Below are 23,675 nucleotides of genomic sequence, written 5' to 3'. Positions count from 1 at the left end.
AAAAGAACCCTACTTTCTTTTTTATTGATTTTATTTTGCTCCATACTTCAGAGATATATTCTTCTGATTAAAACACACTCTTTCATGTTTTCTAAGCAAATAACAATAGAAGAAACAAACACATTCAAAATCCTCCCTAAATTAAAAGTGGCTGTATTCCCACGTTTCTACTACTTCATTCATGAGAGAAAAAGCAGGTGGGCTTGAGTGCACAGATTTCACATCATCGTGCACTGTAGATCCACAAGCATTCCCAAGTATTATTATCCATGCAATTGTAGCGTTACAACTGCTGTGTGTGAGAAAAGTTTCTGTTCCATAACTTCCGGTGATTATTACTTTCCTTATACATCCTCAAGAGAGTACTTTCCCACAAAGAGAGGCGGTCTGGTGTAGGTATAGGAAAATACCACTGGGAAGAGGAACATATCACTTGGGACATGACAGTGATATATGCCAATCATGCTATCATCTAAACAGGAACTAAAATATCAAATCATATGCTTTTTGATACAACGTGCTTGTCCCTTGACATGATTTCTCCACTTTGCCCACCTGACATGCTGTGGTTCCTCATGCATCAGCGTTCAGGACTGCACCACCAGGGTAGGACCATTTCCAGCCTCCACTTAAGGTGTTTCTCACTCAGACTTCCTACTGTGAAGCTGCCTCTGTAACTTCAGCTCCTGCCACCCTACCCTCCGTCATCTACCTGGTTTTCTCAGAAAGCACTCAACCCAATGATCTCAACCCAGTGAGTGCTGGCTGCCTGGTTCAACAGCCAAGTTCATTCAGACCTTTTATCTTCAGCTTTAGCAGGAACCCCTTCCCAGCACACATTTCTATAAGATCAGGTTTGGCTCAGTCATGAGAGCATCAGAAATTCACTGGAGTCCTTCAAGTGTTTTTGTTGTTCTCTTCAGTTTTGAAATACAGTCTTAACATGAGACATATTTTCTCTTAAGACAAAATTTAACCCATGATTTCAGCACACTGTTGCAAAAGACTCTGTAGGGTCCATTCATCAGCGTCCATGCATTTAGGAATTCACCCCCACACTTGGAAAGAGCTCACTGGCAACTTAGTTCCCATGGAAAGCATGGCAAGTTTCTGTCCCCTTTATGGCATTTCATCTCTTTGAATTTTCGTAAAAGCTGTGAGTGGACATGAGATGTTCCTGGTTACACCATGGCCTGTTTCTTATCATATGCCTGTCCAAATGAGCATGAAGCCTAGTTCAGGGAGAGATAAAGTTCGCTGGGATCTTGAGGTGATAAGCCATATAAAATAATACTAAAAATAAATTCTACTGATAATACATAGGTGGCAGTTTTTAATATGTATGCATGTATATAGTTAGATGTGTGTGCACAATAAAACTCCACGAATGCAAACCACCTCAGGTCCTTTTAAATTTTCCTCTTAAAAAGGAAACAAACCTCTTACATTCCAAACATAAGAAATAACACACTAATTGTTCTTTTTCTACACCAAGCAGCTGAAATCTTAATAGGCCACTCAAAGGCATGTTCAAACCAAAGATTTCAAATAGCAAGGAAAACAAACAGCATATATCATACTTTATGGTCATGAACATGCACCTCCTTCACTTATATCATCAATGGTGCAAATAAGTGCACATCCACTTTATTAAAACAGTGACAGTCCACCCCTACTCTGGGGTATTAAAACCTCCCTTATAATCAACCAAAACAAAACCAAGTATTAGATCGCAGACAGATAATCAGAGAAGCATGGACAAATGGTATTATGTAAACATTCTAGTAGCTGCACAGAAGCAAGTTCATGAATATTTAACTCAGAAAAGGCACAGATGCATAATTTTCCTTTGGAACCTTATTTGTTATATTTCTGTAACAGTTACAAAAATATCCCTGTGAATTGACTGTCACTGTCATATAACTGAAAACTAAAGAATAAGAGCTCCTTTGAGATATGCACATGGTCTCTCCTTCCCCTGTGTATTTGGAGCGCTCACTATTGCTGTCAGCAAAGAACTCCCACCTTCCCCTCAAAGATTCCTCCTCTCATCAGGGAAACATTTGCAAGAAATGGAGGAGGCTGCTAGACGGCATATATTATCCTTCACCTTTTCTCTTTAATGTTAAATCAAGAGAAATAATGTAGGGGGAGGTTCTCACAGAGCTGGTTGCTAATGTCCTTGAGTTGCTCTATTCTGCAGTGACTTGGGTCTAAAGCATCCTCAATGTTTGTGAATAAATGTTGCAGCCAAAGGGACACCTAAGCTAACAAGTGAGTCCCCAGGTCGCTGCACTCCAAGCATCTTCCAGAAGTGACTTGGTGCTCCCACCTGTGCTTGGCAGCTTATGAGCAGAAGGGAGAGCACACAGCACAACTGCAACTTGCATACTGAGTGCTACATTTATAAACATTCTCTCAGTAAAGCTGCTATTATTATAGCACTATCATCAAGAAATGCAACAGGAGCTCAAACTAACCATATGCCAATAGCTAACAGCTCAGCCAAATATAAATGAAAAAAATAGGCTTACAAAATGGTAGATAAACTTATAGGATATTTGTATATTTTTGCCTGAAAGATGTGTTTAGTTGTAACAGTAATTATAAGGATTACTCTGGTAATAATGGACATGAAAGAAGAGAAAATCACCACTTGTGTTAGGACTAAGTGTCAGCCAGAAGAATAAGTTGAAAATAGAGCTTTATGCTACTAGCATAACTTTTTATTCCCTTGATTCATGTTGTCTCATAGTCCTTTATTTTAGAAAAGGTAGTACTTTCAAACCTTCAGAAGGGATGGTCTTCATAGGGACTTTGCTGGAAGTCTTGTGTACAGATTACAACTGGGCTCTGCAAAATAGGATGATACTGAGTCTTTGACTTAATGAAAACTTAGGAAGTCAATCCAATTCACTGCAGGGACCACTTTGTTCTTTCATTATCATTGTTTTTAATGAGAAAGGCTAAATAGAGTTTATCAAGGATAAACTCTATTCCTCTGAATTTTTACACTAATTACATAAAAAGCACCATTCTGGCAGTGGGACTTATCTCCTTCAGGCAATACAGTTATCATCTTGTAACCACACTTCAAATCTCCTGTACGAACACTGAAGCTACGTGTGCTGAATGTGGATCTTGCTACCCTGGCTAGCTGTTTGAACTGATGAATGTTTAAATATTCAGTAAATCACATGGAAATACTGATACTGCATGAAGCGGCAGAAACAACCCCTGCATTCTGCTTACAGCTGTAGGATCAAGGGTATTTTATCAGAACCATTAACTTTCCTCATTGAAGTGGGAAGGGATGGTTGGTTTTGCAAACAGTACTTGAGATGTTTATGTATTAAAAAGTGTCAGACCCATATACTAACATTACAAAGGACAGTTATCCCTTAATTGTACAAAAATAAAATGTTTGTGATTCAGCTCACATCCTTAAGAGGCAATTTATTATTTTACATACTGTGCGGCAATCTGGGCTAGATAGGGAGCTTCTCTACCCTCAAACAAAATTACTGAGAGCAACATTCTTCCCCATGCAATACTCTGATACTGTGGACTAAATTTCAAAGCTCGGTATGTGCTCACTGCCATGGTATCTGAGTACTTCCAGGACCATACACTACAATATCTTGCTTTCCACATGCTCAAAAGCCTCAGTTCTTTTACTTACAACATTTGTGCCCCTATCTGAATCTATGTACAAATATATGTAATGGTAGCTGCAGAGATGGGGACAAAAATCAAGCAGCCAAGATGTACAAGTGGTTCAAACTGCACTTCCTCAGGGCTTCCTTGAGCCTGCCCACTCAGCCTTCCAGTGATGAGGCTTATCTTCTGAAACAGGAACTCACAGATTTGTGTTCAGATTAGCACTGTGTTTGAAGGGCTGGCAGGGCTCCTGGAAAAGTGAGTAAGGAGACAACTTTCCAGGCTCAGCCACAAAATCTAAATCCTGATCCAAACATAAATGTTTGTAAATATATGTTACAGATTTGCATCAAGTCTCAGATTTAGGTGCTGGCATCACCAAGAAAAGCATAACAGTATAAAACACCACATTGTGAGGTTTTTTTGATTCTACTAAATTCCACTAGCTACCTGTGATGTTGCAGCTGTGAGCTGAGTAACTATATCATTTCCCATATTATTACATCTGTGGTTCCTATTTATGGACTTACTGGCATGGAATGACCACAGCTGGCTAAATATTCCTAAAATGAATGTACATTTACCTCCAGGGTAAAACTGGCTTTTTCTCAAGTAGTATATTCAGTATAGACATTGCCTCACAGCAGTGATACAGCATCTTGATGCAAACATGGTTCATCACCCACGACGCTGGCCAGCCTAAAGCTCAGCATCCCTTTCATGCTCACTGCACTTAGTGCCTGTAAGGTTTGCTCTCATAAAATATGCACCAATCTTTGAACCATGGTGCAATTTTGAATGCTGTGTCTAGAAGGTATGGGTTGAGGGTATAAACTTGGCAGCCAGAAAGATGACTGAGTCTGAGCTTCCTGAAGTGAGAGTGACCTGAACTGCCCAATTTGAATCTCCCAGGGACTTTTCTACAAAGAGAGGTACTCCTAGTTCACATGCAACCTTAGAGCAAATTTAGTCTCTGAGTGGAGACCTCCCATTTCCTCATTTAGGTCAAGAGGATGGTAAGAGAATGCCCTTTTGTTTCTGTGCTCTTGTCTGCATCAGCAGGCACAGGAAAAATGAGGTGCTCCTATCCTTTCACTCAACGCCCTCTTGCATCATTTGTCTCCGATGGCACAAAGGATACTTCTTTGAGCATCAAAGCTATTTTGAAAGCAACCTAGTAAAACAAGTCTCCAGACTGAATGATTTGCTTCAGGGATCAAGAAATACTACTGCGGAGAATACTACAGCATGGACGCCTGATTAGGCCTGGCCTTTATTGCTTTGGGGTTATCATGATTGTATTAGTGTTTGCATCATTAAACTATGACATACAGTGCTCATGCTTAACTGCTGCCACCTGCATTCCTTTAGAACAGTGCTTTCCAACTTTCAGCTTGTATGTGCTGTGGGATGTCATGATTTATTCTAATGATATGATGCAAGAGGATGGACTGTGCAGCTTTGGCCAGGATTAAAAGAAGGACAGATATTTTGTAACACAGGATGCATGCTGTGGGTTCAGACAGCAAGTGCCTAACCCAACAATGAGGAGCACCTCATTGAGAGAAATAACAACTGAAAAAGAGAGAAAGAGCTGAAGGGTTTTTCGAGCCTCTAACTGCCAGCATATTTTTCCTGTGTTTGGGGCCAGGATTCCTCTCTGTATGTGCTTATTTGTACCTTGTTATACAGCTGGCAAAGCAAAACACACTGGATGAAAATAAAAATTGACTAAACCCTGAGATTCTCTGAGATGCCTGGTCCTTTGCGTGGGTAGAAAGGAGCAACAGGCCAAAGCAGAAAGCATCTGTCTCCTGTTCAGTGCAACAAGGACAGCTGACAGTGAAAAACCCTGAGTATTAAAAAATACCACCCAACCTCTCTGCTAGGAATAGCAAAACAAATCAAAACAAAAGACCGAGAGGTCAAGTTCTACTGGTTTTAACCCTATCTTTGTATCACCAACATGGTCTATTTTTTTTTTTTACCCTGTCTTTCTACCAACTATGTGGAATAATCATACTGTGTTGAAATTGTACCTATTTCTGTATTATGGCTAAGAATGCAAGAAGAATTCACAGAACTGGGAAAGGAAATTCTGTGGTTTAGGGCAACTAGTGTAAAGAATAGGATCTCAAGGTCCTGTATGAAAACTATACATACCTGAAAAGTTTTATACCTCACTGAATTGTTATCACCTACAGAGTAAAAGGTTCATTCAGTAGAGAGAGCAGCAACATTCAGCATTTTATAAAAGGAAATTTTTAAAATTCAATTGAAAGTAGAAAGAAAATTCAAACACGAACACAATTATTATGTAAATGGAACTGAACAGTCTGGCTCTAGTCATACTGTTTTTTTCTATCTAGCTTGCTGTGGTGTCCATGATGTGATTGGCAAATTCCAAATACATAACATAACATAATTCTTGCTCCTGTGAGCATGCTATCCAAAACTGAAAATTGCACATTACAAAAAAGATCCCTGCAATTTCAAGTGCCTGAAAATAGCCAGCATTCTAGTTTCATTTCTCCTAGAGTACAAAATTCCCTATGAATATGAAAAGGGCTCTTCAAAGCCCAGAAGAAAGGACTGTTTGGCTGACCATTTTCATAATAAACATATCCTACACAGTTTGCCATCCCTAATTAGAAGCCCAGAGTAATTAGGAGAAAGTGCACTGCAGACAGCAATGTGTAACACAGCAGGGAGATTCTGCAGCGCTGCTATGAGAATACCAAAGACCTGAAGGTCATTATTTTTCACTGGTCCCAAGCCATGCTTGCTGCTGTGTTTCATTTTTACAACCCAGGGTTAGTGTGGCCCCTTGCACTGGGAGAAGCATGACAATCATAGAATCACAGAATAGTTTGGGTCAGAAGGAACCTTGAAGATCATCCAGTTCCAACCCACCTTCCATGGGCAGGGACACCTTCCACTAGATCAAGTTGCTCAAAGCCCCACCCAGTCTGGCCTTGAACATTCCCAGGGATGGGGCATCCACAGCTTCTCTGGGCAATGTGTTCCAGTGCCTCATCACTCACAGTAAAGAATTTCTTCCTAATATATAACCTAAACTTACTCTCAGTTTAAAGCCATTCTTCCTTGTCCTATCTCTACATACCTTTGTCAAAAGGCAGAGGTGGGCCAGTTCGATGTGCCTTTCCCTGTGCTTCAAGGGAAACGACACAGCTTCTTGCAATGTCTGCCATGGTTTGCAGGCCAGTGTTTGGGCTGGGTGGTTTCCTTGAGGGACCAAGGACCACTTCTATCACAGGCAGATAGGACTACTATCACTTCTATCACAGGCAGATAAAGCTACTTGGCTGCTGTTTGTTGAATATTTAGTTCAACACTGGAGGCATAACTAAGCTCTTTGTTCTATAGCAGTGGCATGAGTATATTCAGGAAATTGAACAATGTTGAAACGGATCTTCTCTAATCAAAATAACTCCCTGTCATGTTCAGTGAAGAGAAGACTTCTGAAGGCTTATTTCTGAAGGCTCCTCATTGAAAATTTTCATGGGATCAATGCCTTTCCAGAAGACATTTCATCTCAATGGTACGACACATATTGTCCAAAGTACATGATGTCTAATATAGTTTGATCAGCTTAAATCATGTACTTGTTGTCTTTCCCAGGCATATTCTTATGGGCAATTGACAAAAAAGGTGTTAATACAAAAGAAATTCTGTTATGTTTGCCTAAGTTAAGTGCACAATACTATCTTTGAGTTAATATAACTTCACTACTAGAATGAAATTGAGTAAAAAGAGGCATCTACCCTTTCTATCATTCAATAAATAGCTGACAAGCACTGCAGTAAAACAAAGCAAGTCCTATATAGTGCTCTACTATCCTTCAAATAGTTGGTTTTGGTCAATTTTGGTGAAGTAGGAAGGACATTGTGGAGGGGTGCCATGTATCTAAATGGAGATACACACTTCAACAGCAGATAAATCAAGAATTAACATATGGCTGAGATCATCATCATGGCTGAGCTTTGTGAACGAAGAACAGAAGAGAAGGACAACTCCAAACTCGGGCAGATGGAGCTTGTTCAGCCCTGTAAAGCCATCCATCTAAGAGAAGGTCACTCTAATCAAACCTACGTTCTGAGGACCTCGCTGTCACTGTCCAAGCTTGCTCAGCCCTGGCAGATGAACCTTAGGATTAAAGGGTGGGTTCAGTTCAGCACATACTGCATCTCACCTAAAAAATCCATTGCGCAGGCTTGAAGGCTTTACCCACTTTTGCAAAGCCCTGTATCGACATCTTCTACAAATGGTTGAGATACTACTGTCATAAACCAATCTGAGATAGAAATGCATAAATATGATATGTCAGTAACAGGTCTGCAATCATAATAGTCTCACAGGACTCTAGCTGACTCAGGGGCACAGATCACATTTGATCATATGTCAAATCTAAGACATTACAGTTACTCTAGGGAAAACCATATTTCCATTGACATATGCTCTAACCTCATCACTTGGCCTAGAAACAGAGTTCATCCAGACACAGAGATTCATAAAAACATTTCTGAACTAGCAAATGATTGCCATCTCTCACTTATGATGGGATGAAAATACTCAGTAACTTGTTGTACTAAAATTAAAGAAACAGCTTGCAATGTGGAGCCCTACTTGCATAGAATCCTGTCCTTAAGACTTTATGGTTTCCTTCTGTGCAGAAGACATCTCCATGGCTCCCTCATTTCTTGTTTTCCAGAAAATAAAAAAAAAAAAAATCTGTTTCATATTTTTTCTTTTTAAAATGTTGTCTAGTAGATGTGTTGTTTTCATTTGTAGCATATATGACGTGGCTTTTAGAAGTAACTTATTTTTGATGGTAAGCTGCTGATGATTGCACCTATGTTGACTGTTAGCAATTAATACCTTCTGGATTACTATGGAAAATTTCTCACTTAATGCTTTTTAAGGTGCTAAAAAAAAATCTCCACCAGCTCTATGTCCCACAGCTCCATTTCATAGATAGGAGGCTTTTATGACTGATAGCCAAGGCTTTTCTTTTCCTCGACTAATAATAACACCTAGTCCAAAGGAGTATACGGAAGTATCCTGATAAGATTTTGCTCAGCAGAATCCTCTGCTAACAAGGAGACTGAGGTGAGACGATATGTGTTAAAACCTTCTTCTCAGCTGAGAGGTGTTACCACAGACAAATACAAGTTTTGGCTGTGAAAACAATAGGCACGAGAAGAGACCTCAACAGAAGGAACTGAGGAGGTCCTCATTACCTATTAAATGTTTGGCATATCAGCCAGATAAAACATAACAACATCCATTGCCTTATAATGTTCCATTAGTGACATTAATTTTACAGCATCATTCTCATGCAAAGAAAACTCCTAAAGAATAATATTCAGATCTCAGCACTGGTGCATTAATGAGCGTTGGACTGGGTGCTCTAGTGGATACCTCTTTGTAGGTATGTGGCTGCTGGCACCTTTGTATGGCTGATTCTGTGCAAACCGAACTGTGAAGAACCTTCACACAAACCTCTTTAGGGCAATCATAAGTTCAACCTAAAATTACATATAACAGAAAAAAAAATTAAAAAACAAAATAAATTTTAAAAAAGCATTAAAATATCTGGGATAAAAGAGAAAGATTTTGAAATTCCAGATACATGGTTGAACTTTGAAGTTCAATTGATAGAAATCCATAGTATCCATGGTACTAAAACATAGTATCCATGTTTTAAGACTCACATGAAAATTTCACAAGAACAGATCTCCTTCAACGCTTTTGTCACTTTTTATTTCTGGTCATGAGAGCAAAATTGCAATAATGATGAAAAGCCCTACTTACACGGAATTCACTGCTTAAAACTACAGAGTCTACCTTCAAACTGCTTCCTCATCAAGAGCTACAGCACAAGCTCTTCCTTTTTTTTTCCTTTTCTTGACATGGAATGAAGCTTAAAATACTCAAGAAATTCTGACACCTGCAGGGCTGAGCATCTCCTACACTATCTGATGCTACGTGGATGCATTGCAAGGTGGTAGTCCTAACCTTTGCATCCATTTAAAGCGCTGTGCTAAAATTATTTTGGAAATAAAAGTCTCAACCTGAAAAGCAAAAATGTAGTGCAAGCTGCTGGTTCCCATGGGCTAACTTTAGCTACTAGAAGTTGAGCATTCATTGCAGAAGGCTTTAGTCCAAAAAGCTCAGGAATCAGGAGGCTTTAATCATCTGCTAATGATGATTTTCACAGACCAGTGCAAATTCTACCTTTTCATTATCACTCAGGGAATATATATGGGGTGATATGAACATCAAGGGACAGTTAAGTCAAAGGGCATCCACAGTAAATCAAAATTTGGAAGAAGTCTCTAAAGAAATATGAATTCTTTATGTCTCAGGAAATTACAGCTTTCAGTCCTACAGTGAACTAAGGGTTTTTTTGCCTATCTCGAGTGACACCTCCTTAAACAGTACATTCAGCAAAAACTCCAGAGGTTAAGAAAGCAAGCAAAGAAAAAGACAAAGGGATGCAGTTGTTTTTTTACTACCAACGAACTTATGATGGTTTGGTTTCTGAAGGAGAAAGAGGACAGTTAAAAATCTTCAATCTTGTATATGGAGTAGAAGAATCCCTTTTGAAAAAAAAAGCCTTTGGATGTTCTCAGCACTCAGAACAGAATCATTCCATATAAAATTAATACCAGTGTGATATCCATCTGTTAATGGACAAATGATTAGAGCTGCTAGAAAAACTGTCTTAGTGGAACAAACACAGACAATGAATTTGAATAAATACACAAGCAAAAAGACAATGTCAGGCTCAATCACTTGGCAATATTAAATGCCAAGTAAATAAGTTGACTGTGTAGTACTGTACCATCCAGCAGGAATGTTATGCTGAGTGCCTGCATCACTGCTTTCATGACTTCTGTAGCCAATTTTGTTTTGGATTTTTTTTGGACTGAACGGTCTTTTTTGGGTTTCGGGGGTTTTTTTGACAGTTGCATATCCACACTATTCCATTGGTACACTCTGCATGTACTCTGGTTGCTCATATGGTCTGTATTCAACCACAGGCCTGTTCAAACATCTTCTCCAACCCTTCTCACTTGTCCAGAAAATATTTTCCACATATCCCTAACACTTCTCCATTTAGTTCCAAAACCTGTGTTATCGGCACAACAGATAGCTCTGACAAACTCTCTTTAGCCCACCACTATATTTTTCAACAGTCAGAAAATTATTTATAAAGTACCATTTTAATACATATTTTATATGTGTAAAGCAGAGCGCTTGATAACATTTTTTAAATGTCAATATATACCAGGTATCAAACATTATTCTGTAATGCCCAGCAGAATGCAGTATGGATATGAATAAACCCTCTCACAAGCCAGAATTTTCAAAAAAAGTAAAATCTATTTAAAAGTCATACGGACTTGCCTTCCACAGTATCTAAATCAGTCCCAGGAAGGACATTTCTGGGACAGAACTTATGAACATCTAGGCAATCCTACACTCAGAAGAATTATTTTTAAACACAGATCTCCATAAAGATGCTACTAATAACACGTTTTAAACCCTTTGCAGAGCAAAGTATGTGGTGATGTTTCCCCCTACACAAACCGAAATACCAAGACAGTGAAACACTGCCTGAGCAATCTCTCCTTATATAAGAGCCAAGATTTCCTCTGCAGATTGGACTTCATTGCCTCTGAAAAATGTCAATGGAGAGCAATGTTTATAAAACTTAAGTTGTAACATGTTTAAATGCTTCGTGCTGGAGTACAGCAGTATATTTTTGACTGTTTATTTTTTGCATGGATATTAAGTCTTTCCTGCTTTGGAACCCTTTATAGCATTGTATCACAAGACTGTACTATGAGTGAAGAACTTAAGTTTCAGGATTGTTCTCAAAGCATCAAAAGATGTAACATAAAAGAACGATCCAAAAATAATTGTTCCTGTAAGAAAACGTGAACTTTTCAGTATGCTGATAAAGCTACCACAGCCTAATACACTTTGTAGTTCTTTTCTTCCATAGACCCCTTCCCTCTTTATGTCAGGAGAACACATGACATTTTTGTTCTTTTATTTTGCTTCTAATCCATGTGTTCTGTGAAGGTGAATAAATAAAATGATTACAAAAGAAAAAAAAAGAGTGGGCGAGAAATGTACTTAAATGTATTCACCTCCTACACCTCATCTACATATCGAATCTCAAAGATCGAAGGGATGAGCAGGCAAGGTACAACCCCCCCATATTATATATAGACTTTCATACAGAGGATCATTAGATAGCAGTACCAAAGCACACTATAATGCATTTCTCATTTTAGAGGTCAGATTGGTTACACAGGCTCTGTGGCAAAGCAGTGGCAAGACTGTAGAGCTGCTCTGCCCACACAGCACCCCAGAGAGATATCATCCTGAATTCCCTCCCTTCATCTCCTACTTCTCAATAGCTAAAAATTGACTGCTATTTCTCTCTAATAGTGAACTACTGAATTGCGGTGATTGGCAACTTGAACTAGCAAGCTCTTTGATTGCATCTTTACTAAGCTCTCCTTAGTGTGTGTAAGATGTAAAGCATACCAATATTTCCCAGCAAGGTGTACTGTCAAATCCAAAATGAACCCCAAGCATATGGTTGTGGTGTAAGAGGAGCATTCCCATAAGAACAATTAGGAATTCAAAAGTACTGATGTTTCTTTTAGCTTTTAGGTAGCACCCTGATCCTTGCCATCTACCGAGTCATTCTTCGCTAATGAAGATTTGTTGGGTTTTTTTTCAGTTCATCCAATACGTGTTACTAGGTAATGTAAATATGTAACAAATATTAATGGGGTTTGTGTCTAAATCATATTGCTTGTTGTTGTTCTGCAAAAGTCTTTATCCTTGCTGTTTTCGACAAAACAATTTCAGAGAGACACTTACCTTGTCTGACGGCTAGTGTTGTTGTGTAGACCAAGAATAGAAGGATATAATTGAGGAAGCTCTGAAAAACAGGTGTGTTGGCATGGAAATCTTCTGACAAATACTTGCTCGTGAGACCAATGCCACAGATAAGGAGGGAGAGTACCTGGCCAAGTGCCACAGACAGCAAGAGATCCCTGAAAGGAATGAGAAAAATAGACATAAAACACTCAGCCTCCTCACCAAGGAGGAAATACTCATTGTCCTCAAGAAATCATGTTCAACATTGCTAGGACATGGGGAGAAACACGATGCTTCAGTCAACGAGAGGATCTGCTGGGTATAGCCAACATAACATTTCCTTTATTTCCACGCTTACCAAGGGCTTACACATTGTCCCAACACATGAGCTTTTATTCACACGTTAAACCACAGCAGATGGTACATCCCTGCCATTAATTTTGCATTTCTCATTTCACGAAGGATAAATGATTGTTTAAATCAACCAAAATACAGCACTGCTTCCTTTGAGCATCTTCCTTAAAAGAAAGACCCAGGAGTATCATTCAGACACAGCAGGAAACACAGATCTTCCAGGACTTAGCTGCCACAGAGAAAAATAAGAGAATGGATCAAGTTTCACCGTTCACATGAATTTACATTTCATTGTATAAACTATTCATCTACTATGCAAATGTATTTTTATTTTCTTTCATCTTTCTCACTGCTCAAACTATTCTGTTTGGTGGGAACTTTCCCCTTCCTGTCCCCTGGTTCTTAGAAAAGTATTTTCTGTTTTGGCTTCCTGCTTTAATCTGTTTTTCTTATTTTCAGTCTCCAGTATCCTCCATTCTCCTATTCTGCATTCTCTTTCCCCACAGATCTCTTTTACTCTTCTTTGTAGAATTTATTATCTAACCACACAGACCAACTGAGTCCAAACAATTCTTCTTTTCCAATTTTTGTCACAGGATGTCCTGCACCCTATACAACACAGGATTTTTGAAATTACCCTTAAGAGTTTTCCCAGGTTCCCCATATGTCTGTACACTCAGGCTGATCAGACCTGCTCCACATCTACACCTTCCCATGCAGAAGCATGAAATGTGGAAGTGTCGGCTCAGTAGAGAAGCAAGTAAAAAGAATGCAAGGACATCCAAAAGGGACATCTTCCCACTGCTGCTGTCGCTGTCACTAGTCCTCAGTAAAGAGGGGCTGAGGTCCCTAAGGGAACCCATGAAGGAGAGGGGAAGATGGGAGAGGAGCACACTCTGCAATGTCTCATTTGAGCCTGGAATGAGGAAAGGGACTAGGCAATCCTAAGGGAATAGAGGAAGGAGAGCAGCATACTGCTCAGCTATAACAGTATTTCATGCGTGTTCTCTGCCAGACGGTTTTAAAAAAATTGCTTCAAGGCTGCTTTGCTTTCTCTGACACATTCCCCTGACCTCGGCTCTGCATATTTGGCAGTAATAAGCATCTGTGCTCCCACAACTTGGTAAACTCAAGTGTCAAATTTGTTTCCCTTTTTCTCACAAACAATCCTCCCACAAATGTGTCATGGTGTCATTCATGGCGTGATTCAACCAAACAGACACTGGAAAGCAGAGGAGGCTGGGTAGTTATATTTGGCTAACATACCTCGCTGACAAACAGCCTGACACAGAATAAGAGAACAAACTTTATTGTGCTAAACCCCGTGTTTTGGTGGGAGACTGCTGGGTAAGTAGCAAGTAAGACTTTACAACTGCTACCTCCACTTTCACATTACTCATTCTACTCTGAAACAAAACCATGGGAAACAAACACACTCGATGGAGATTACACCTGAGACTATGATGCAAATGCTGCGTACACTATTGATCCTACATCCTGCCACTACCTGCTTTGTAAGTAAAGGTCAGATCAGCATAATCTCTGTAACTTGAAAGAGCCTTTCGGTAAAAAATTGTCTTTTGGACAACAACAGAACGTAAAAAATGCAGAAAACTACTCTGTGGGAGACCAAGTGCAAGTAGTACTGTCAATGGCACCATCTTTCAAAACACTGACTACATAAATGATATGAAGTACATACATATTGCTTGTCTCTGATTTTTGCACACATTTGGTATTTTTAATTATGTAAAAGTACTCATTCTGAAATCAATCCTCTTCCAGTCAGAACTTAAACATTTTACAGGTGATGTGACAAAGAAAGGTATGAATCTTCTTTTATTCTATTTTCATCAGTGCACAGAGTAGCATATGTTATGTTTTAGCAGAACTAATTCAGCTGCCCATGAAATGCTCACACCTGAAGCAAAGATGATCCAATTTATAAGGTGTAACTTTTCCTAAGACTGTTCATGCCCGCATTAAACTCTCCTGCCATACCTAGAGATACGTCCATTACAGATATGAATGATAAGCAGTGGCACAGAAGATTTGGTATGCTCCCCTTCTCTCACCACTGTAGGTTGCGACACACTAACCATTACCACAGAAAACAGGTGAAATGAAAAATAAACATGAGAAAGCAAAGCACAAGATCAATAAAATGCTCTTTTTGCCTTGGATGAATGGAAGAGAACAACTCATCTCCCTCTGAACAGAAAAGTAGAAACAAATCTTAAACTACTTGTTTTAATTAGTGAAATGTCAGTAGCAACACTGAATGATACAATGCTTGGATAAAGCTAATAACCAATGTAAGATGCTTGAATTGTATAAAAAATGCCTGATAACACTATCTGCATCTCATTTTCTCCCAGAAATTATGATCTAATAATACAAGAGTCTTAGCTCCCAAGCCTTTAATACCTGGATAAGAATAATAACAATAACATACCCATTCTTTTTTTAAGAAGCAGCAGCAAGTAAACATTGAAAAGAAGATTTCAATGGCTGTGGAAAACCTACTATTTCCTTTAGACAGAGTAAAGAGAAACTAACTCACAGCTGTCATCTCTGGCACTCATTAGTATCCTCCCTAAAAATCACAATTCCGTTGAAATATACAACATGGCTCCTATCTGCAACATTTTCTCTGTTGCTTTTCATACCCCACCACCACTCAGAGTCTAGCACAAAGGATGATTTCTCCCTTAAGGCTTTGGTCTATCATGCTGGCTTCAGGAGCACATTCATTCACTGAGGAAGCAAGATTCATTCATGTCTTGAAGAAAAGATGTATAGTTTGAGGGCCTTCAAAGAGAACACTAAAAAAGAGTCTCACTACAAAAAATTTTATAAAAGTGAGGGTTTCTGCCTTTCAGGATCTAATTTCTCTTTAGCTGAGTCCTATTCTATTTTTCTACTTGTACTCCATTTAAATCCAAGTAAAGCAATTCTTAAAAAAATCCAATTTTCCCTCACTGAGATCAACAGCACCTTCTGAAACCAAGTTAAAACAGGGGGAAATCTTCAGCTTGTATCTAAACTTTGATCTCATGGATGCATAGAATCACAGAATCATTTAGGTTGGAAAAGATCAACCATTAACCTAGCACCAGATGGGATTTTGAAGCAAAAAACAGGTCAAAATTACTCCTAAACCTCCAAGTGTCACATTGCTAAGTGGGTTTTTCATTATATCCTAACAGAAATTTAAAAATACTTCTTTACCTTCTCTTTAGAAGTGGAGCCAGACAATAAAGCTTCATCTTCACATTGGGAGACATTTAATTCTCTTTAAATGCCTGGGCTGGTAGCTGCTGTGTATCATTTTTACTTGTTCCTCCAGGCATATGGAAATTTCTGTCACTTGAATTTCTCCTTCTTTATCAGCCATGACAACACCAAAGTTCTGAAGGCAGGCATTCTCATATCAAAGAACTCTGAAGCTAGTGCTTGGTTCCTAGCATATACACAGTGGCATAATAAAATGTACTAAAGAGCAACCTGCAGGTTTTCTCACACTTATTTTTCATGAAGTTAAAACATTTAGCTTTGATTACTAGTTCATTTCCATGTCCTCCCCAGAACATAAAAACACTATTCACAACACAAAATCAATGCAGTGCAACATTCATAAGGACCCACACAATCACAGCTGCTCTATGCTGGAGACTCAGTGATGTGCAGAGGGTGGCCAAGTGATTAAAACATTCAGGCCTGTTTAATTCTGACACTAAATCCTGTTTCAAAGCACTTTCCATGTCTGTTTAATCTAATTGCTTTCCCTCCTCAATTTGTACTTTATTGGGTATCTTTCCACTGGTAAGTCCCCACTGCATCAGTTACAGAGTACCTCAGATGGTAAAGAAAAGAGGCTGCCACTACTTTTAATCTCTAGCATGAGGTGTGTTAATCCTTCAGCATGCCATAGGCTCCAGCAGCCGAGATTTCACTAGAGGAACACATCTGTAAAGGCTGCTTTATAGCACTCTCAGAACAGGCCTGCAGGCAGGACCATGCTTTCTCTGTGATGGTAATGATTGCCATACAAAGTTATCGCTCCAAATGTTTCAAGCGTGTATCTAAAAAAAGAAAAAACAGATACACTTCATTTAGAGACTCATTACTGCTATGCCATAGCAAAGTTGATGATGTCTGTCACAGCCTTGTGATTTTGCCAAGCTTCTTCACTTGAGTGCATTTTAGAGTTTCTATAAAAGCATGAGGAAAAATAAAACAAGGTCTTAAAAACCTCACATTGATTCAAAGTGAGATGAAGGTATACCGCTCTAAGAATACAGTCAAATGTATTTAAATGCTTAAAGGTGGATGAGGAATCTTAAGATTTCTATTTACCTGATACAAATGTTGACACATATTACCACAGAAAAAGCAAGAACAGCACACATGTCAAACCCACAAAACACCATGGACTGTTACTGTTTTTACTGTAACCAAGTTCTAAGTTCACACACCAACCCTGCCCCCCTTTGAATAGCTGCTTAATGAGGACACAGACATTACTTCCATACTTTGCCATTTGCATTTAACACTAACATAGATAGCTTGTGAAAGAATAACAAGATTCGTTCCGGAATCAACTGAGCTCTCATTGAAAGCTAAAGCTGCATATTTTCTAATAGGTCTTAAGCATGTGAAGTTTCTATTAGTACTGCATTGCTCTGAAATTGATTGCATTTTGCATGGAAACTTATCTTTTCTCATTTTCCCTCTATTCTTACATGCCTGTTAACAGAGGGTAGAAATTCTACAACTCAGCACACATAACCCTTCCCTCCTCTCTGCCTGTCTCAATAAGGTAAGGATTGCAGCAAATCTCTTCAGTTAATGCATCAAAGCTGCTACACACTGCTTTAGAGCACTTTACAGATGCAGTCCCGATATTCTATAACAAAATGTTCATGGCACTAATAGCAACCAAGTCCCCCCACATATATACTGATAATAATACTATTAGTTCATGTGACACATTTATTCTATTAGTCAATTACTCCCATAGTCTATATTCTCTGCAATCATTCTAGATGATGTCTCAAGAAAATACAATGGATTTGTAGGTATAACCAAAAGACTTGTTTAATATTTCTAGCAAGGAAAAGCAAGCCAACCTAAAATATTTTCAGAATATAGACATCAAGCCATTGCTGAATAGTGAAATAGAAAAGCCTGAATTCCAGCTAAAGCCTACACCACATTAAAATACAAACACCACCAATATTAGCCTACAAAGCAGAGCGTGAAACCCACGCAACACCAAGCCTATCCATCACTTAATTCCTACGGAGTCATGATTTTGAAATTTAAATTATGTATAGGCTTTGTACCGGACCTCAGCACAAAGGGTGGATTTTCTACATGGTTGCAAAGTTCTTGCATGGTTCTACAGAGTTGCAGAGTACCTCAAGCTCCAACTGATGCTCGAAAAAATTCAGATTCTCTGCAGCATCTTTAGAGGGTTAGCTCTTTATTTTCCAAGTGTGAACAATTTAATCCCTTAAGGAGAGGACATGACTGTGGACTTGGTGAATCTCCAATTTTCAGGCTGGTCTGAAAAGCCCCAGGCCTTGAAGCCCAAGGCCTAATTTTTGAAGAAAAGCCAGTAGAGAAGTAAAACACCACCCACAAGTTCCTCATCTGCTTTCTGCTCTGTGTCTCAACCAAGCTAAATAAGAGACTTTTTTTTAAATTTAAATAAACCAGGGTTCTGAGCCCTTCATTTTGGGCCAAAAGTACTAAATTAATTCCTTCTTACTGTGGTTAAAAGTTGTTATGCCTTAAGCTGAGGGTAGGAGGGGAGCTCTGTGCCTTCTTGCTCCCACCACCCTCTCTTGCCACCTCTCCAGTGACTCTTGCACTGCGGCTCCAGATCAAGCTTCACAGCTTCTTTCCTCAGTGGAGCCCAGCACCCTACTGCAGCAGCTCACTGCAGCATCCAAGGGACAGCCCTGAGGGGCAGGGAGGGGACAGCCAGACCTGGATGCACAGTTGGCACTTCCCGAGAGCTGGAGAATCCCCAGCAGTCAATAACTTGCCTGGAAGGACACCCTGGGCATGGGGAGATCTACCTATGTTTCTTATCCTTCGCTTTTTGGCTTTCCTAGTTGCTTTGAGGTTTTTTCTATTTAAAATGCTGCAGTTCTAATTTCTATTCAAATACAACTGGGTTTGAATTTTAAGAGCCTTTTGAGGAGATCACTGAAAATCAAGGTGTAGGTACATCTGCCTCAAAGCTGTGGCTGACTCAGGATCTAACCAGTGAGGTAACCAAGATAAAAAAAAAAAATTATCCTAAAAACATTCCTAAGTTTTGAAACAGTTACCCGCCTTCCAATCAGCAATCTCCTAGTTCTTTTTCAGCTAAAAATCACAGGACTTGGACCCCACAGGCTTTTCCTTTTAAAGAATGAAGGTTTCTCCATATACAGTTCTTGGCAACTTCCTCGCCTATGGAGCACTGGATAGACTGAAAATATTACAATCTTTCTGATGGAATCAGAAGTATAATTATAGATGACCATGTGATAAAAGAATTGTATTTCAGGTTATTTTGGCCAAATAAGCTGACTGAAGCCAGCTGCAGCACACAAATCTTTATAAATTTCACTGTCTACCGAAGTATGATTAGAGAAATTAAGACTCCTAGATATAAAGATTTGCTCTAGATCAGAATAATAAATGACAGAATTAACTTTCCATACGAGAGCTTACAAAACTAGTCAAAAACACTCATTGAAGGAACATGGTGTTTTTAAACAAGTAACTTCTTCCATAATTTTCCAGAAATTAATCCAAAAGTGAGATTTCCAGTCTTAGAAATATAATAAGAGACTCAGTTATGGATGAAGAGTGAGCTGTAATTTCTCAAGCTAGAATGCTGTATGACTACTACTATGATAGCTACTGAAAATATTACATTTTAGCCTATAAAATCCAGGAAGTCATTATGCTGCTGATCAACATTAATTTTATGATTTAAGAATAAAGTACACAAATAGATGGTATGTGTTTTGAGATAGTTATTTGTCCTTACTGTGTTCTAAATGCACCAGTCTGAGCTTTCGGCTGTTGAAAGAAACAAGAACGTGGAAGGACTGATGGCTCTCTCTCTCTCTCTTGGAGATAAGAAACTCACTGTCAAATTTCATTAGCTCATCTCACTTGCAGTGGTTTTTATGCCTGAGGCTCAGGACATTACAAATACAGTGATGAATATTTTTAGATAATATGAGAAACAGTTTTAAAAGTTTCAGTTCAGTTAAGATCATCATTAGCTCCTAGTTTTCTCAGAGGAGCTGAAAGCCTACATTAATAGACCTGGATGATTCCCAGCATCAAGAAAAATAGCTCACTAGTGCCCAAAGAAATACAACATCACTTCTTATTGCTCTCTTGCCATTACTGTACAGTGCTAATACAGTTTAAACTGATGGGGGTTTATGGACTCTTACAGCTATTGAGAGACAGTTGATAAAGAAGGAGATGAAAAGCGTTACAGCTTCTGCTATACCCCTGCCACTGATAAGCCAATCTTGATTGAACACTCTGATGGAAAACAAGTTTAAATGACTCAAGATTCCTCAAGTGATAGATGCTACTGTAACTTAATTCAGTGTAGTCAAAAACACAGAAGTATGGGCTTGAAGTTCAGATTTTTTTCTGATGCTCCTGAAAGTGGCAAAAATTATTCCTGAATTTCTGTCACCATAAAATACATAACTCTAAGTGTATGTATTTTTGAGTATTGGCTGCACACCCAAAATTGTGCAACTGAGCTAATTACAGTTTACTTGTAAAATTAGAAGTTAAAAAAATGACAGGTAGGAATATTTAAAGTGCAAAAGTGCATCTATGAAGATCATGGCTGACTTTTGGAGAACTAAAACTACTAATTAAATTATTACAAGAGGTAGATTTTTTCTTTTTTTTTTTAATATCTGCAAAATGCTGATATTAAATAACAATGATTATTCATTCTGGAGAGCATTTACTATCTAATGTAAAAGTTTAGTTTAAAAAACATACTTATATGCCTGGATTCTGCAAAATCTTTTGCTTGGATAAAAATAACTGTATTTAAAGCTTCAGAACACAACAATTACTTTTTTTCACCCAACTTTTCTGGTAATTATCAATGAACTTTTCAATAAAATTGAAACACAGAAGAATTGAAAAATGTCTGCTTCAGCGGGCCAGATTTTCTCCCCAAGTAGGCATATGCAATTCCCATAAGTTTGAATCTTCTTTACACTCAGTTCCAACTCTATCATCTACATGCTTAAAGCATGTAGAAGAAACCTTAAGAAAAATATCCTTAAATTGGCCCCTGCACATTGGCCCCTTAATTGCACTCCTGGTACAGAAAGACAAAGGATACCCACATTAGCATTTCACCGAGGACAGCACTAAGCCACTGCACACTTTTCCAGATCTCCAGCTACTTCAAAGGAGAGATGAGCCTGTGGCTCATTCTAACTTCAACTCTTCAAGCCTCTGACCTTCTTTTGCTGTTCCCATGTGTGGATTGTATTGCTGCCACCTCATTCTGCAGCCCCTCCAGCAGGAGTAATGCTCAAAGTGCTCGCTCATGGATATTATCACAAATGCAAAGACATTAAAATTTTATGCTTTTTTTCCCCCAACAATTCTTTAATGCACGGAGGCCAGAATTTTCCTCCTTTGAGTGAGTGTCTTCCTCTATTCTCTTCTTGCTTGTGAAGCCTGTATACTGAGTTTCATAGTGGCAGAACTTCCTTATGGAGAAGCAGAAAACATCCCCATGAGATCTACCACTGATCTAGTGGTTAATACACCACAAGAGGTAGAATATGTGAGTGCAAGTCCTCAGAACAAGACTACTGAAGCCACTTAGAGGCAAAAAATTTAGGGTTTGGCTGCTTTACAGAGCTGGGTGCCACCTTCTGGAAGAGAAGTTTGTGCTCCAGCTCCAGAAAAATTGTGGAGGCACAGCTGGAGAGTGAATTCCTGGTTTGGGTCAGTAACCACCCCAGAGCTACAGTAATAAGGGGTTTCAGTAGACTACACCCTTCCTGTCCCAGCTGGATCAATTGTGGGGGCCCTACTTAGAGGACTTGAAATGTGTTGTTGAGTTTTTTCTGTGTCTGCTACCAGTCCTTTCTGAAAACAGGGTCCCTCTAAGGCATTTCAAGCTGGCTGCCCAAAACTGACTCAGTGATAATGCAGAGCTGCTTTCACAGGTCCTCTCTGCCTTTCTACTTCTAAGATACAGAAAGATCAGCAGGAAAGGAAGTACTTGGTGAAATGGGGCACTGCAAAGCCAGCCTCAAATGGATGTGGAGTGCAGGTACTTCCTCTCCTTGCTTTTGCTGTTTGCTCACTACACAGCAGTGACAACCATTACTCAGACAAAACTACACAGGAGATCCAAACTTCTGCATCTTCATTTAAATTTTGATTCCCTGTAATTCAAAAAGAAAAAAGATATTTTGAATGGAAATTACAACTGGCGAGAATTCACATCTTGCTAAATGAAAAGTCCAACACAAAATTCTTCATTTTTAGGTTTGAGTGTGATTGTTCTAGTCTACTGCTCTACCCTTAGGCTCCAAGATAAATCTCTCCCTTCCTCTCTTCCTTTCAATTCGGTGAAACAGCATGACTACCTTTGTCAACACTGTAAATTTACTACAGATCTGACACACAATGATGGAACAGGCTCAGCTGAAGAAACGTAAGGGCACTGATCTCATTTGTGCTGTTTTCTTGGAGCTTAGAGTTGCAAGGTGTTTGAAACAAATAAAAAAATAAATTGTAAGTGATCTGGAAAGTTGTCAGTGGCAGATTTTTAGAGAGTCAGGACAGAAACTCCTGGCCTACAAGATCCTGCTGTGGTGCCAAATGTACGACTGAAGTCACTGATGATCTAAAGAATGAGAATGATGAATCACTTAAAGTAAAATGAAACCTGTGAAAAAAGGGGAGCCGTAAGGTCCTCTTGGAGGAGATAAATGGAGTGACATTCGACAGGGCATTGATGTGCCTACGCTCCCTGCGTTCTAAGTTGCTTTGGTGCAATTTCTTCACAGTATTAGCATCTAAATTTCAGATATGCAAAAACAGAAAAGAAAATTCAACCATGTAAACCAGATTTCCTTAGTGTATCACGTTGAATTTATGCTGATACTTTTGGTCTGTGTTTGGCCCAGACAACTGTAAAAGTTTTGTTCTTTCCCTGCCAAGTTCACTGATAAAACGGTAGCTTCGTCCTTGGAGAGAGAGCTTCTTGTATAAACTATATTGATTGGTGTTCTGTGATTGGTTCATCGTCTGCCAAGGACATTTGAAGGAGAAATCAAAGAAGAGGGGAGGAAGTCACAACCCCGACTCAGTTAGGGAAGATCCCCGAAGCATACTGTGCATGTGTACGGGGAATCCCAAAATTCTCATGCATGCACTGAAGGGATGCACTTGCATAATAGGGAGTGGGACTGAGGGCCTCTGGCTGGGCAGTGATGGCCACTCCTGGGAGGTTGAGGTCACTCAATTAATTGTATAAAAGTAGATAGTGCTTTCTTGGAGGGGAGCTAGCTTTACCTCAAGGACAATGTTGCCTTTGGCGGGGACACCTGCTAGTTCGTGAACTTACTGACTCCCCAAGGATGCAGCTTCTGCTATGGGTAATTATAGGCACGCTAGGTCGGTAAGATAACTTTATGGGCAACAGCTGGGTA

General features: G+C 39.2%; 1 protein-coding gene across 1 annotated transcript in view; it reads right to left on the bottom strand.

The window, feature by feature from the left end:
* Positions 1 to 23,675, bottom strand: part of SLC35F1 (solute carrier family 35 member F1) — a 243,320-nt gene that overhangs the window by 88,933 nt on the left and 130,712 nt on the right. The window contains exon 2 of the mRNA XM_017830526.1: positions 12,589 to 12,764. Coding sequence (XP_017686015.1) covers positions 12,589 to 12,764 — 176 coding nt within the window. The remainder of the gene's footprint in view (positions 1 to 12,588; positions 12,765 to 23,675) is intronic.

The sequence above is a fragment of the Lepidothrix coronata genome, unplaced genomic scaffold (genome assembly GCF_001604755.1).
Source record: "Lepidothrix coronata isolate B3197 unplaced genomic scaffold, Lepidothrix_coronata-1.0 Scaffold5, whole genome shotgun sequence".
NCBI classification, from domain to species: domain Eukaryota; kingdom Metazoa; phylum Chordata; class Aves; order Passeriformes; family Pipridae; genus Lepidothrix; species Lepidothrix coronata.
This window is presented reverse-complemented; position numbering and strand designations above follow the sequence as displayed.